The following is a 14,031-nucleotide window of genomic DNA, read 5'->3' on the forward strand; positions in this document are numbered from 1 at the left end:
TTTTTGGTATTAGAGGACAAGCCCAGAGCTGATTTTGCTTCCCATAAATCTTCATCTCCTGGAACTTCAGAATCCTCTACAGAAAGGAGAGAAGCTCCCTCTCTTCCTATATCAAACTCTTCATCTCACACACAAACTGGAATGGCCTGCATTTCAACAGTTTCCTGTGAACCAGAAGAACTTTCTACAATTTCCACAGCTGTAGCGCGATCCCCCATCCCTAAGGAGGAAGAAACTTTTACAGAAGCTACACCTTCCCCTACAGCCATGTCCCCTTCTCCAGGAAAAGCAGTTAATGGTCTATCTGAGTCACCGCCACCCTCTCCAAGCTGTGAGCAGGACATTCAGGTGCAAGAAGTGACCTTGACAAACAATGAAAATGAAGGACCAGTTTCACAAGAAGTAATTCAGGAAGAGCCCCCTGCCCCTGTGACCCAAATTTCAATCAGCCCAACCACCTTAATACCTTCTAATGCCATGTCTTCTCTAGTGCCGCCCCCTGGCCTGCCCTTATTAATTCAGCCTCCAAGCAGTGACATACTCGAACAAGGCAAGGACTGTAGTCCTAATGATGTCCACCTCAAAGCTGAAACAACAGCACAGAGCTCTGATTGTTTATCAGAACCACATAGTCAAGCTAATTCCAGAAAAACAAAGGCAACAGGTATTACCAATTTCTGTATTAGTTTGTATCATGACTGCCACGTTTTATATATATATATATATATATATATTAAAAAGAGTAAACTTAATCTTTTTTTATACTAAGCCCCAATCATGCTACTTGTCTATGACTGGATCTTTTGTTGTTTGGTTGTTTAGGATGTTTTTATAAATATGTAAGGCAGTGTAATTGCTAACGCTTTATTTTTTGTGTTGGCACAAGCTGCTTCTGTTGCACCAAATGAATGGATCAAAGCAAATGAAGAAAATTCAGCTGTGGATCCTCTACACAAGGAAAACGAGGTGTGTAGGTGTTTTGTGCCACTGTTAAAGTACATAGACATGTAATACTAATAGAACAGTTTCTAAATGTATTATTTAAATGTGGATTTAAGAAATGTAATTAATTTAATTGCCACAAAAACTCAAATTGTCCACATTAGAGAGGCACGGTTCAGCTCAGAGGTCACCCAAAACCGATAATTCAAATAAATCCTCCACATGCCACACACCACCACCACCATCACATTACAATTTAATTTAACTTCATTTTTAGCATATGGTCAATGGATGGTTCTTTTAACAGTGCATTCGGTGCAGTTAGCGTGATCTGTGGGTAACATAATACACTGGATGGATGCTGCTTTTAAATGAACATTTATTTATTTATTTATTTAAGAAACAAAAGGTGGTTCTTTGGCCAGATTAAGCTACATTTTATTAATAGCATAAACACAGGCTTTACTCACTTCCAGACTTTATCTTTATCACCCCCTACAGTTCCTGGCATTAAACCTGATTCTAATTCTGATTCTGAACTTCCAGAACAGGCGAGTTATGTTTCCCAGTAACAGAACACACCATATAACCGTGTCCGGATTCAGGTGATTCCGCCGTGTCTCTAAAACACGGCCTGCTGCACTAAATGAGCGTTCACTCGCACCGCTAGCTGCAAGAACGCCCAAGATTCTCCTAGCTAACCCGCTGCAGCCATGAGAATTGAGCTTGTTTCTTCCAGACTAAGTATCAGAGGGAAATTTGCTTTTAGATTATGTAGTTAATATTTGTATCATTAATGGCTTGTGCCTATCTTATCCACCTGCGACCCATCCGAAATTAATCAAAATGGAATTTTTTTATTACCGAACAGGCGGATTATGAACAGCGCCGGCGGATATGACGGCGCATCACTAGTCCACATTCTCAGAGCTATAAGCACAGTTGCCAAAATAGCAGAATTGGAGCACACACAGCTATGCAAATAATTCTGTTACTAGGAAATAAAGTTGTAATCTTGGTGTAGATTTTTTTTAAAAGATGTGGCTGTATTAGTATATTTTGTCTGGCAAGTATTAGTATATTTTGTACACCAAGGAGCAGATTTAGAAAATAGTGCATTGTACATGAGTAATTGCTTCTTCTCTAGATGAAGCTAGTTTTAAAGATATACTCAACAGCTTTGGTGCAGAAGTGAAATGAACCTGACAGACCTCACATCTAAAGCAATCTGATTATGATTGTGAACCTGCGTCTATCTGGCATTAGCTGTAGCTTTCTATAGTTTTCCTGTTGAGTTAGTATACCAAGTACTAGCCTGCATTTTTTTTTTTAAACAGTAATAGAAATGGAAGTGAGCAGTGTGAAAAATGAGAATCATTTCATCAGTCATTCAGGTGCAAAGAAGTTGACCGAGCAGAAAAGTTGTTTTTGCAGCAAGTAGTGATTTCCTGATTCTGATTTGTAAATTTAAAGTAGCCAACATCAGCCACTTCTTTTGAAGCCCCAACCACCTGGTAACCCGGTGTCATTCTTTCAAACCAAGTTGACTGACTTTAATGTTTCCTGAGTGTTTTCAGCCTCCCATTTGAAAGCTCTACCTTTTTTTATTATTATTATTTGTTAGGAGTCCACTACGGATGGCCCGGCTGGAGAAGAGGTCTGTAGACCAGCCTCAGAGATGAGAAATGGCTTCTCTCCGTCTTGCTTTCCAGAGGAGAATGGAGAAACAGAAACCGAACCACTGAAAAATGGAGATTTACACATGTTAGAAACTGAGCTCATGAATAACACTGTCACTCCTGAGGAGGAGGAGGAGGAGGAGCAGGAGAAGGCCTCTACAGGGCCTTTATTAGCCATAGAGGAAGGTAAAGATGTGACAGACGCTCACTATTTGGCAGATTTGCAGATGCTGGTATCAGCATTTGTTAACCGTTAATTTTTTTGTTTTGCTGTCTCAATCTGTTTCAGTGCTCATGCAGCCCTATGGGAAAATACAGTATGCCCGGGAGTTCCTGCTGGGCTTCCAGTTCATGCCAGCATGTGTGCAGAAGCCAGAGGGATTACCACAAATCAGTGATGTAGTTCTGGATAAGGTGAGTGCTTGTTGGAATCTAGACATTCTGTATAATATTCTGAAGTTGTTTTGAGCTCATATTATTTGGTCTTTTAATGTGTTTTCATTTTCTTTTGTTTTACATGAACAAGCCACTTATTTTAAATGCAACCCTTAGACACTAGATGTAGCTGCTCCTGACTGCTGACTCTTGACTTCGAGCTCAGAGTAAAAAGCTCACCAAGTATTTGATGTTGCGGCCTTTAAAACTCTGGCTGAGCCACCTCAGTGACGACAGACATAATAATTTACACATTTGCATGTACCAGCAGCAGTTGTTTCTGGTTACAGTCTTTTCTCCTATTTATATATGATCTGATTTAGTTTGTGTAATTTACTAATACACAGTAATTTGGAGCCTCGATTTGAATGAAAAAATGTTTGTTCTGGATTTCTGCATAGTCTTTCAGTGTTGCAATGTACAATGTCCCTCATTTCCTACAGGCTGAAAAATGAGCCTGCAGCGAATGACCTACCGTTTCATGTCTGTCTCCATCGGGCACACTTGGTTCACAACCCTCGGACATCCTGTTTCCATTAAAATTGCATTAAGGTTACATCACACTTAACCGAGATGCTAACAGAGGAGGGAATATAAATGCATGCTTTTGTGTAATATTTGATTTCACAAGATAGCCTACTTTCTTTTATGAGCTGAAGCACAGCAGTGGCTTTTGTGCATAATAGTGAAGTAACATTTTGGGTTCATTCTGTTGCCTGCTAGAATCCTTTTGTTTTGGTTGCAGATAAGTTTCCATATTTCCACTTTGCATGTGTGGTGGCTTCATCGGACCGTGTCACTGTTATGTTTCGTTAAATTGTCTTGTTGCCAACACCAAAAATTTGTTTTGGCGTAACTTCAAGTTTCTAGATGGGTGCTGCTGAATTTGATCATTAATCTTAACACAGATTTATGTGTCCTGTGGTGGTGTATAAGGTTTAGATTCTAGTTAGAGTTACTGTACTTAGCACAGTGTGGTGCAAATCACAGGACATGTGGTTTTTCATTTATTTTGATGAGGTACAGGAGCTCAGTTTGCCCCCTGCTGGTAAAGACATGTCTCATGCTCTCATTTCAGATTAACCAAACTAAGTTACCAGTAAGGCCAGTGGACACACGGCTGATCTCGAGAGGGCCAGACTTCACTCCGGCATTTGCTGACTTTAGCAGGCAGTTACTAGTAGGACGGGGAGCACCAGTGAGTGATGCAAGCACACCACTTTTTTTTAATCTCCAGTGTGTATACACACACACACACCACACACACACACACACACACAGATTGAGTCATGTACACTACATGATGTTTATGTAGAAAATTCTACGGACTGTTCATGTTCCTCATTGCATAAACTCAAGTTCTTTACTTTCATCCCTCTTTGTTAGCTCCTCAGCTTGCCTGCCTGGAGGCCCCAGCCTCGCAAGATCATCATGCATGTTTCTGTGAATGAGGTGCAGCTGCAGAAGGCTGAGAATGCTTGGAAGCCTGGCATGAAGAGAGAAAGTGTCACAGAGGACCTGGAAACTCAGAAAACACAGGTAGAAACATGCAGTAAGCATTTGCTACGGATTGAAATGTGTTTTAGTTCAGAATCATGCAGCTAATGAAGACGTCCCTTTTTCCCCCTCTTGTTACTTTGAGAAAGCTACTACATAATTTTTTTTTTCCTTATACAAAAAAGGAAGAATAGTTTCACTCCGTACTTCACCGGTTTATGTTATGTCTTCTAAGGAGCTAGTGTTTTGTTTTGACTGTAAATGTTACTTAGCTTTATTTCATCAATGTTTGTTTTCATGTCTCTGCTGCAGGAACTTTTCCGGAAGGTGCGCAGCATCCTGAATAAACTGACGCCCCAGATGTTCTCACAGCTGATGAAGCAGGTGACGGATCTCACCATAAACACGGAGGAGAGGCTTAAAGGAGTCATCGACCTGGTGTTTGAAAAGGCCATCGACGAGCCCAGTTTCTCTGTAGCTTACGCCAACATGTGCCACTGCCTGGCTTCAGTACGAGCTTGACATCATGATTATTTTTCAGTTACTGTCTGCATTTTATCTGGCATCTCGAATGAAAAGATCTAAATTGTGTTTCGATGTACCTGCAGCTGAAGGTGCCAATGGCAGATAAACCCGGCACTACTGTTATCTTCCGGAAGTTGCTGCTGAACCGCTGTCAGAAAGAATTTGAAAGGGACAAAATGGATGATGCTGTGTTTGAGAGGAAGCAGAAGGAGCTCGACTGTGCATCATCAGTATGTGTCTATTATTATCTGCCTGGTCTCTTTAGACGTTTCACTGCACCTTTTAATATACCATAGTAAGTGTACTATATAATTATAACAAGTATACCCTAAATTTACATTAAGAGGTAACAAGTCATTCGTGCCAGTTCTGCTGTCCTTTTTGGGCATGCACTGGCAAATCTTTTTTCTATTATTATTTATGTTCTGTTGGAGAATGCCAAGTAACTGCCAAGTAAGCTTGCGAATACAAGGAATTTGTTTGTTTTATACACTTCCAGTACACAGAGACAACTCCACTGACCATAAAAATAAGATGTAAATAAAAATACACATGTAATACAAATAGACAAACATGGAGAAAAACATTTGTACAGTTGTGATGTAGATAATGGATTGAAATAGAATGAGATGCAGGGATGTACTAGGATGGAGGTGGTAACAAATAAATATGATTATTGCACATTGTTATTGTGTAATGCGGGAAGGTTTAACTGTTCATGAGGTAGATTGCCTGGTTTTGCTGGTATTTGGGGCTCTGAATTGCCAGCCAAACGGTAAAAGTTAAAAAGCAGATGACTTGGATGTAAGAGCTGCAGAGTGATTTTCTGAGCCCATTTCCTCAGTCTAGATATATACAGTTTTGCAGGGTGGGCAGGGGAGCACCAATAATTCTTTCAGCAGAACCAGTTTATCGAACGACTTCATGAACACAGGCTTCAGTGCCACAGGTCTGCAGTCCTGTTATCTTAGGTTTTTTTGGGACGGGAATGATCGTTGACTATGAAGTTACAGTCTCAGAGAGCTTGTTCAGATCGTTGGCAGCAGCTTCAAAGTTCATGTGCACTTGCACGTCGTTCATTCGTGCACACGAATGAACGACGAGTAGAATGGCTTGCAGTTAATGAAGAGTGCTTCTAGATCTAGACAGCACATCTTTAACACTGTTCTATCTGTACACCACCCGTTATTGATGTAGACGCATGTCCCACCGCTCCATTGATTCTTGGTTATGAATGATTATGAATGATTTCGGGATCTTTCTGCCAATTTTGCATGTAAAACAGTAAATGCGAACTATAATTGCAGTTAGTGGCTAAAGTTATAAGATGGGATTTGAAGAAACCACAGACCACATGCACCGTGCCATTAGACTAAGCAGCTGTTCAAGCCAGTTATCTTGGTTTGTTTTACAGTGTAATAAATTTGTATCCAGATTTTTACTGCATATGTTTAAGTAGTTTCACAGCTCTTATTTATTCTTCCAGACCAGTGAGAAGGAGCGCCTGCAGGAGGAGCTGGAGGAGGCGAAGAATAAAGCCAGACGACGCTCCACTGGCAACATCAAGTTCATCGGTGAGCTGTTTAAGCTCCGCATGCTAACAGAGGCCATCATGCATGACTGCGTGGTGAAGCTGCTGAAGAACCATGACGACGAGAGCCTCGAGTGTCTCTGCAGGCTTCTTACTACCATCGGTAAAGACCTGGACTTTGAGAAGGCCAAGGTAACTCAGACAGCACTTTTGAGGCTTTATAACGGTCAGTAACTCCTCAATCAGTGGAGAGTCCCCAGGTCCGAGGATGTTGCAGTTATCATGACAAGCAATGGCTTATTTATAAGGTTAATAAGGAAGCTGATTTACAGTAATCACATTAGTATTGTCACACATAAAAAGTCAATGTATTAAATAGAACATGAAGAAAATATTATAATTATTATTATTATTATTATTGAGCTTGCTGATTAAAAAAGTCAGAAGCCTAAAGAACTTTCCAAAAATGTCTCATCTCAAAAATACAGATTTTATCCAATTTCAATGAAAGAAATTGTCAGAATGGTGGAGCATTTAGTTTGGTTGTAATTGCTTGTTAATGAGTTAAAAAATAAATAAAAAGAATTGGGTAATGGCAGTTAAAGCATTTGTTTTACTCGTATCTAATTTCATAGAGTGGTGATTAATGTATGTCCAGTGTAATGATTAGGAAATATTTGATCTGTTAGGCCACTCAAATCATTACCAGCTAACAGTCTACACCTTCTGGTCATAGAAAGCCACAGTATCGAACACCATTCAGATTTCTTACACATGTAAATCTCCACTCCTCAGCAAACTGCCAAGACATCAATTGGCTGAATTTTGTGAAAGTAAACACGCATCTCTGGATTTTGTGTGGTCCCCCAGGCCTGAGAAGAACATAAATGCTTTAGATGCACCTACCTTATTTATTTAATTATTTATTTATTTATTCTACGGCTCTTTTCTTCATTTCACGTTGTGCTCATGTGTGAAGGCATGGCAGATGGCTGTGATTGGCTAAGTTGCTACTGTCTGTTTTTCCCAAGGAAAATATGGGTGGGGTTATCTTGCTGTGGCAATGTGTAAGACTATATGCCCCAAGCAAGATGTTTCCCAGATGAGAAAAAGTTTGAAAGTTCGTAGCTGTCTCACTATCTTGGTCAGTGAAGTCACTGTTTATGGACGATTATCCTTTAGGATTTTCTTTTTAAGAAGCTACGTTCCAAAACTGTTCATTTCTTTATTTATTTAAAACAATTGATCTTACTTAGAAGTCCTCAGCAGCCAAGCAACATTCCATATCATAGTGACAGGAAATCAGATACAGGACGGAGAAGCAGCGAGTGGTTTGTGGCATTTTGTTTGTATTCTGTCAAGAAATTGCTTGTGGCAAATTCTGGCTAGGGGGTAGGGAGTGTGTGTATGTGTGTTTGGTATGTGTAAACTGACTGTAGTCGGCCCAGTAAGTGTTTTTGTTTAGCCTTTGCTCTGTGTGCTTGAATAGCCTCGCATGGACCAGTATTTCAACCAGATGGAGAAAATTGTCAAAGAGCGCAAGACATCGTCTCGAATCCGCTTCATGCTACTGGACGTGATCGACCTGAGACTGGTGTGTTTGTTTTTGCTGTTCATATGTTTAATGTGTCCTTACTAACTGTACATGTTACTGAAATGCCTTTATCTCTGTGCTTTTAGCATAATTGGGTGTCACGCAGGACTGATCAGGGCCCCAAAACCATTGAGCAGATCCATAAAGAGGCCAGGATCGAGGAACAGGAGGAGCAGAGGAAGGTTCACCAGCAATTATTGTCCAAGGATAAAAGGAGGCCAGGTAAGTTGCAATTTCCCATTTAAACTAAACCATGTAACATGAGCCTGTCCTCAACTCATTTTACTTAAGAACATATGAACATTTAAACTTGGCATAAATGTTTGGGTTTTGCTTTTTGTTTTTCAACCCATGCCCTCATTATGTTAGTTTATATTAGTTTTAGAACTAATTTTAATTAGCATTCCAAACTGTACTCCAACCAGGTTACTTACTTACTCAGTCACACATTTACCCTGTAAAACAAGTAGGAAGCTGGAGCTAGTATTCGTTTCCTGTGCACTGTTTGCTTTACTTTAATCTTTTCCTGGTGAAATCGGTGCAAGACTGAACAATAAAACAGCAGGTATTCCAGTTTCTAATGTGAGCATGAATGAAGTTATAAAGCCGTAGTAAAAATGTCATTATGGTGTTTACAGAACCGAGGGATCAGCGCGGACTGAGGGAAGAGACTTGGAGCACTGTACCAGTGACCAAGAACAGCAGGACCATAGACCCCACAAAGATTCCTAAGATCTCCAAGGTCTGTTCATCATGTATCCAGTCTTGTCATGCACACAACACTAGTTCAGCAGCTCTGTGTAGAACTAAAGCCACAGATAAAAAGGTTTATATCGGTTTTGCCACAGGTTGATGAGGACGATCCTGAAAGCATAATATGAAATAACAGTGATTCTGTATGTTATATGGTTCATGCATGGGTTAAATGCTAAATAATCTCATGTGAATGGGAGCACTTTATAACTGAAATCTCTGTTTATTCAAAATCTGCATACAAAATAGTGCCTTTGGGAAAATTTCTCTGCTGATGAGACAGCATTTAAGCACATACACAAATCAATCTTTCACTTTCCCAGTTACATAAGAGAACTTAAACATTCGTATCTCATGTGGAAATTTGTATCAAACTATTAAGTAAAAAATAGGTTAATTATTTCATGCAGAGAAATGTGTTTTTGGATAAATAAATTTGAATGTTTTCTAAATAAAGTTTTTGTGGTATTAAGAGGCACATTGCTGTTTATACTGAAAACTGACTTTGTGATTATATGGAATTTAATCTGCTACAAATTTATCTGTTTCTGTCTTTCTCTTTCAGTCTCAGTTTGATGATAAGATCCAGCTGGGACCAAGGGCTCAGCTTAGCTGGGTGAAGGGCAGCAGTGGTGGAGCCAAAGCCAGCAATTCTGGTGAGTATCTGCCTACTTTTAGAGACTGACAGGTCTTTAATAAAACAGTGTTGGTGTTTTTGATGGTCTGATTTATCCTTTCTTGTATGGGTGCTTGCAGAGTCACACTCCGGTAGCAGCAGTAGTCTGAACCGCTACTCAGCTCTGCAGACGTCCACATTGCCCTCAGCCCAAACCTCTGACCCAGACTCCAGACGGCCTCTAACAAGGTAACAACTCCCCAATCACCATTTAAACTTAAACCAGAAGCATCCATCCAGAAGCATCCAGAAATTGTCTGACAGGAGTGTCCGTTTTCAATGACCATGGAAAATGCGTTTTCCAAGTGTGGAAATCATCAAATTCATCCAAATGATTGGACTATTTTTGTGATTTTTCACATCTGCCCAAATAAAGTGCACAAAGCACACGACTTGTTTATACCTACATTAAATACATGCATATACGATTATACCAGAAATTCTTAGCTTCATTAGAAATATCAGCTTTCTGCAAAGAACTTCTTGTGACTGAAATATTTCACCTCCATCTTGCCATGAAAGTCTAAAACCAAGTGCTGACGTGTGTAAAAGTGAATCTGCTGATTTTATCACTGCATGCCACTTCTTAATGTTTGTCCATTGCTGAATGATTAACAGTTGTCCTATATACCTGGTGTTTAATTACCAGACAACATTGAACAGGTAGAGCACAGTGATGTGGGCGGTAGGATTAACATATGGCTCGGTGCTTTTATATTTAATTTATTAAAATGTTTTTATTATTAATTGATTCTATTTTTGCCAAGCAGACAGTGGTGGCATTCTGCCTCACAATTTAAAGAGTTTGCTGTTTGCCAGCAATTGACTAGATTGAGATTATAGATCATCTGATTTAACTCTTCGTGACTGAGTTTGTAGGACAGCTTTTGTGTTCTTTATTACACCATACATACTCGGCCAGCTGGCACGGTGAAATCTCTGCATTTTTTTTTTATTGCAGTAACTGAGCATTGGTATGGATTGTTATGTCTTGTTTGTCTTCATTATTACCGTATTACTTTTGTGTCCGTGTCGTTCTCAGCCGAGGCAGCTGTGGTCGGGAGCGAAGTGAGAAACACCAGAGTTCAGCTCCCTCCAGGCTCTTCAATCGTAGTAGCAGCAATAAGGAGCTGGTGGAGAGTGTGGCTGCTGAGGAGCCATGCAGAGACACACAAGTCACACCCTGCAAAGCAAGTGTGTCTGAGGAACCAAGCAACACTGAGCACAGCCAGTCCCAGGATCCTTGTGAGAGAACACACATACACTCCTCTGCTCAAGCATACACGCAGTACATAAATATTCAGTCTCTGCAACAACACTTGACCTTTAGCTCCAGTTGCTTTTGATCGACACGGAGATATTAAAATTAAATTGACTGGCCGTGATTTGGAAAGGCACACACCTCTCGATAGAAGGCCTCACAGCTGACAATGCAGATTAGAGCCAAAACCAAGCCATGAGGTCAAAAGAACAATCAATAGCACACAGGGGTGTCTTAGGGAGAACTCTGTGGATGTCCTTTAGTGGCCCAGACTTCAACCCTATTGAACATCTTTGGAGAGACCTGAAAATGCTGTACACCAATAGTGGAGTGAAGAAGAATGAAGCATAAAACACCCCAATCCCAAGATTAATGTGAAGAAAAAATTCTTTTATATTGTGTCTGGCTGTAACAAAAAATTGAAGTGAAGGAGTCTGAATACTTTCTGAAATCCCCTCTCTCTCTCTCTCTCTTTATATATATATATATATATATATCTTGCATTTAAAAATAAGACAGGGTTGTTTTGGGGTTTTTTTTCTTTAGAATAAATGAATCAAAACCACATGTTGGATGTTGGCACTGCTGCATTTAGCACTATACAATAATGAAAAATTACAGCATTGTGTCTTTATATAAGGCTTGATGAGGGCAAGGAATCTGAGAGCATTCATCATAGGATGTGTTCAGATCCTCCTTTGAGCCTTTCTTGTGAACTCTTCTCTTCAGTTCACCCTACAGGTTTTCACTGGGGTTTAGGCTTAATTCTTCAGGCACTAAGCCATTTTGTGTGTGTATTTGGACACGTTTTGATACTGGAAGAGCCGACAACACCACGATTGTAGCTTCTTGTTGGGAGCAGACAGTTTTTCATTTAAAATATTTTGGTACTTCATAAAGTCAATGAGGTCACATGGGTCGTTAGGCCTTTTGCAGTTTAAACTTATCTATAGGATCATTTTGTTTTGTTTTTTCATTACAGCCAAAAAAGAAAGCTCTGTGAATGTGGCTCCAGCAAAGCCTGTCCTGACTGAGGAAGAGGTCGAGAGGAAGTCTAAATCCATCATCGATGAGTTCCTGCACATTAATGACCTCAAGGTTTGCAGGGGGGTTTTCTGCACACTTGCAATAATTCTGAGCTTTATAAGGAAAAAGAGACAATAGCTGCCTCAGACAGAGTATTAGTAGTTATGATAATTGACACTGAATGTGTACTGACCACATTAAGGACATCAGTAATACATGTTCTGGAAACATTCTTTTATGCTAGTCTCAAATCAGAAGGTATTCATTTTTAAAATCAATGTATTTATTTTCAGTGACAACAGTTCTGACGGTAAAAAAAAGATTGTTTTATATGTGCTTATTTAATACATAATTAATTTATTTATTATTATTGCTGATATACAGGAAATTATGACTGACACTTCCATAGTCTATAGCTAATAGTAAACTTTTATTGTAATTGTTTAACAAAGAAAATGTATAATTGTTTTTTTAGTTTTTTATTAAAAAGAAAACATAGAAACGCAGTATGTTTTGTCTATTATCTACTGTACACTATATGGCCAATCTTATGTGGACACCGGACCATCAGCCATATGTGGTTCTTTATTAGGTACTGCAGGTAAAAGTGGCCCAAATCCGATTTTTTTTTGGGGTCAAGTGACCAGGTCAGACTTCTTCAGGAGTAGTGTGAACACTCAAATCAGATCTGGGCCACTTCCATATGTGGTCCTGAATCAGACCCAAATCAGATTCCCCCTCCCCCGCCCCCCCCCCCCCCCGCCCCCCCCCCCCCCAATTTGGCCGCAGTGTGAACAGCCAAGGCGGATTTGATGCGACTTTTACGTCAATCTACATCGACATTCGTCACAATTATGCGCCAGCGAAAACGTGACACAAACGTGACTGGTAACGTGTGTGTGTGTGTGTTAAGAGTGTTATAAAGTGGTTACATGAATTCAATGCAAACATTATGAGCTGGTTCATCACATTATTTCCTCCATAACCTTGCCAACTTTTTAGCGCAACGGCGTGCTGCGTGTGACCATCGTTATTGTTCGTTTGCGCATGCGGGTCAGTTCAAAACAGCAAACAGTTCACACTGGTATCTGATATAGACCACATTTTAAAAGGTATGTGAACAGCCAAACAAAAAAATCAGATCTGAGCAAAATATCCGAATTGAGCATTAAGACTTGCAGTGTGAACGTGGCCTTAAACTCTCGTCACAAAGGTGAAAGCACATAATTGTACAGGATGTCTGTGTTTACTGTAGCAGTGAGATTACTTTTCACTGGAACTATGGGAAATGGAATGTTCTGTAGTCTCATGGATGTGATGGTCAGGTGTCCATAAACCTTTGGTCATTTTGTGTAATTTACATAAAATGAAATGTGCGTATGTACAGTTAAAGATTTTGATGTGATCATCGTTGAAAAGCATTGAATCGACAGATCACTGTGGTGTAAGCAGAAGCACACACATTGGGCTGTCCTCTTGTGTGAAAATAATCCACTTGGGTGATAAAGGTCTTCAATTTCATATCTAGCTTTAACGTACCACATTTACATATTACAAAACTCTCTGCTGTGCTATTTCACTATGCTACGTTCCTTCAGAGTCGGTCAAGAATACCTACTTGCGATGTAATTGAGAATGAATTAACTAGTATATCACTTAACTAATATCTGAGTGTAAGTAAAGGATCAGTGATGTGCGTGTATAACTGTGTATAGGAGGCAGTACAGTGTGTGGAGGAGCTGCAGCAGGTCTCCCAGCTGGCGGTGTTTGTGCGGGTGGGGGTGGAGTCTACTTTGGAACGTAGTCACATTGCCCGAGAACACATGGGGCAACTCATCTACCAGCTGATCCACAGAGGCAGCCTACAACTGGCTCAGCTATATGCAGGGTAAGTTCAGCAAAACACACACTCCTTATCTGGACTACACAAAGACTGGTTCAGTACTGGACTATTTTATTTCCAGTAAAAAGGACAGTTCTAATTCTGGTCTAAAATATCACACATTTTGTTAAAAAATAAAAACTGTATGCATCGTGTGTTTGTTGTGTTCTCCAGCTTAGCGGACACACTGGAAATGGCTGACGACATGGCCATAGACATTCCTCACATTT

The 14,031-nt window shown here is 40.0% G+C and overlaps 1 protein-coding gene across 10 annotated transcripts in view; it reads left to right on the top strand.

The window, feature by feature from the left end:
• eif4g3a (eukaryotic translation initiation factor 4 gamma, 3a) overlaps window positions 1-14,031 on the top strand; it is a 48,733-nt gene that overhangs the window by 30,774 nt on the left and 3,928 nt on the right. For all 10 annotated transcript variants that reach the window (XM_047807377.1, XM_027165385.2, XM_047807381.1 and 7 more), the window contains 18 exons: window positions 14-664; window positions 887-966; window positions 2,567-2,807; window positions 2,911-3,035; window positions 4,135-4,254; window positions 4,443-4,595; window positions 4,866-5,063; window positions 5,162-5,308; window positions 6,565-6,801; window positions 8,099-8,203; window positions 8,290-8,425; window positions 8,842-8,945; window positions 9,522-9,612; window positions 9,713-9,821; window positions 10,675-10,877; window positions 11,876-11,991; window positions 13,635-13,807; window positions 13,976-14,031. The exon at window positions 13,976-14,031 is cut by the window's right edge and continues 70 nt beyond it. In XM_047807377.1, coding sequence (XP_047663333.1) covers window positions 14-664; window positions 887-966; window positions 2,567-2,807; window positions 2,911-3,035; window positions 4,135-4,254; window positions 4,443-4,595; window positions 4,866-5,063; window positions 5,162-5,308; window positions 6,565-6,801; window positions 8,099-8,203; window positions 8,290-8,425; window positions 8,842-8,945; window positions 9,522-9,612; window positions 9,713-9,821; window positions 10,675-10,877; window positions 11,876-11,991; window positions 13,635-13,807; window positions 13,976-14,031 — 3,045 coding nt within the window. The remainder of the gene's footprint in view (window positions 1-13; window positions 665-886; window positions 967-2,566; window positions 2,808-2,910; window positions 3,036-4,134; window positions 4,255-4,442; window positions 4,596-4,865; window positions 5,064-5,161; window positions 5,309-6,564; window positions 6,802-8,098; window positions 8,204-8,289; window positions 8,426-8,841; window positions 8,946-9,521; window positions 9,613-9,712; window positions 9,822-10,674; window positions 10,878-11,875; window positions 11,992-13,634; window positions 13,808-13,975) is intronic.

Source organism: Tachysurus fulvidraco, chromosome 2 (genome assembly GCF_022655615.1).
Source record: "Tachysurus fulvidraco isolate hzauxx_2018 chromosome 2, HZAU_PFXX_2.0, whole genome shotgun sequence".
NCBI lineage: Eukaryota > Metazoa > Chordata > Actinopteri > Siluriformes > Bagridae > Tachysurus > Tachysurus fulvidraco.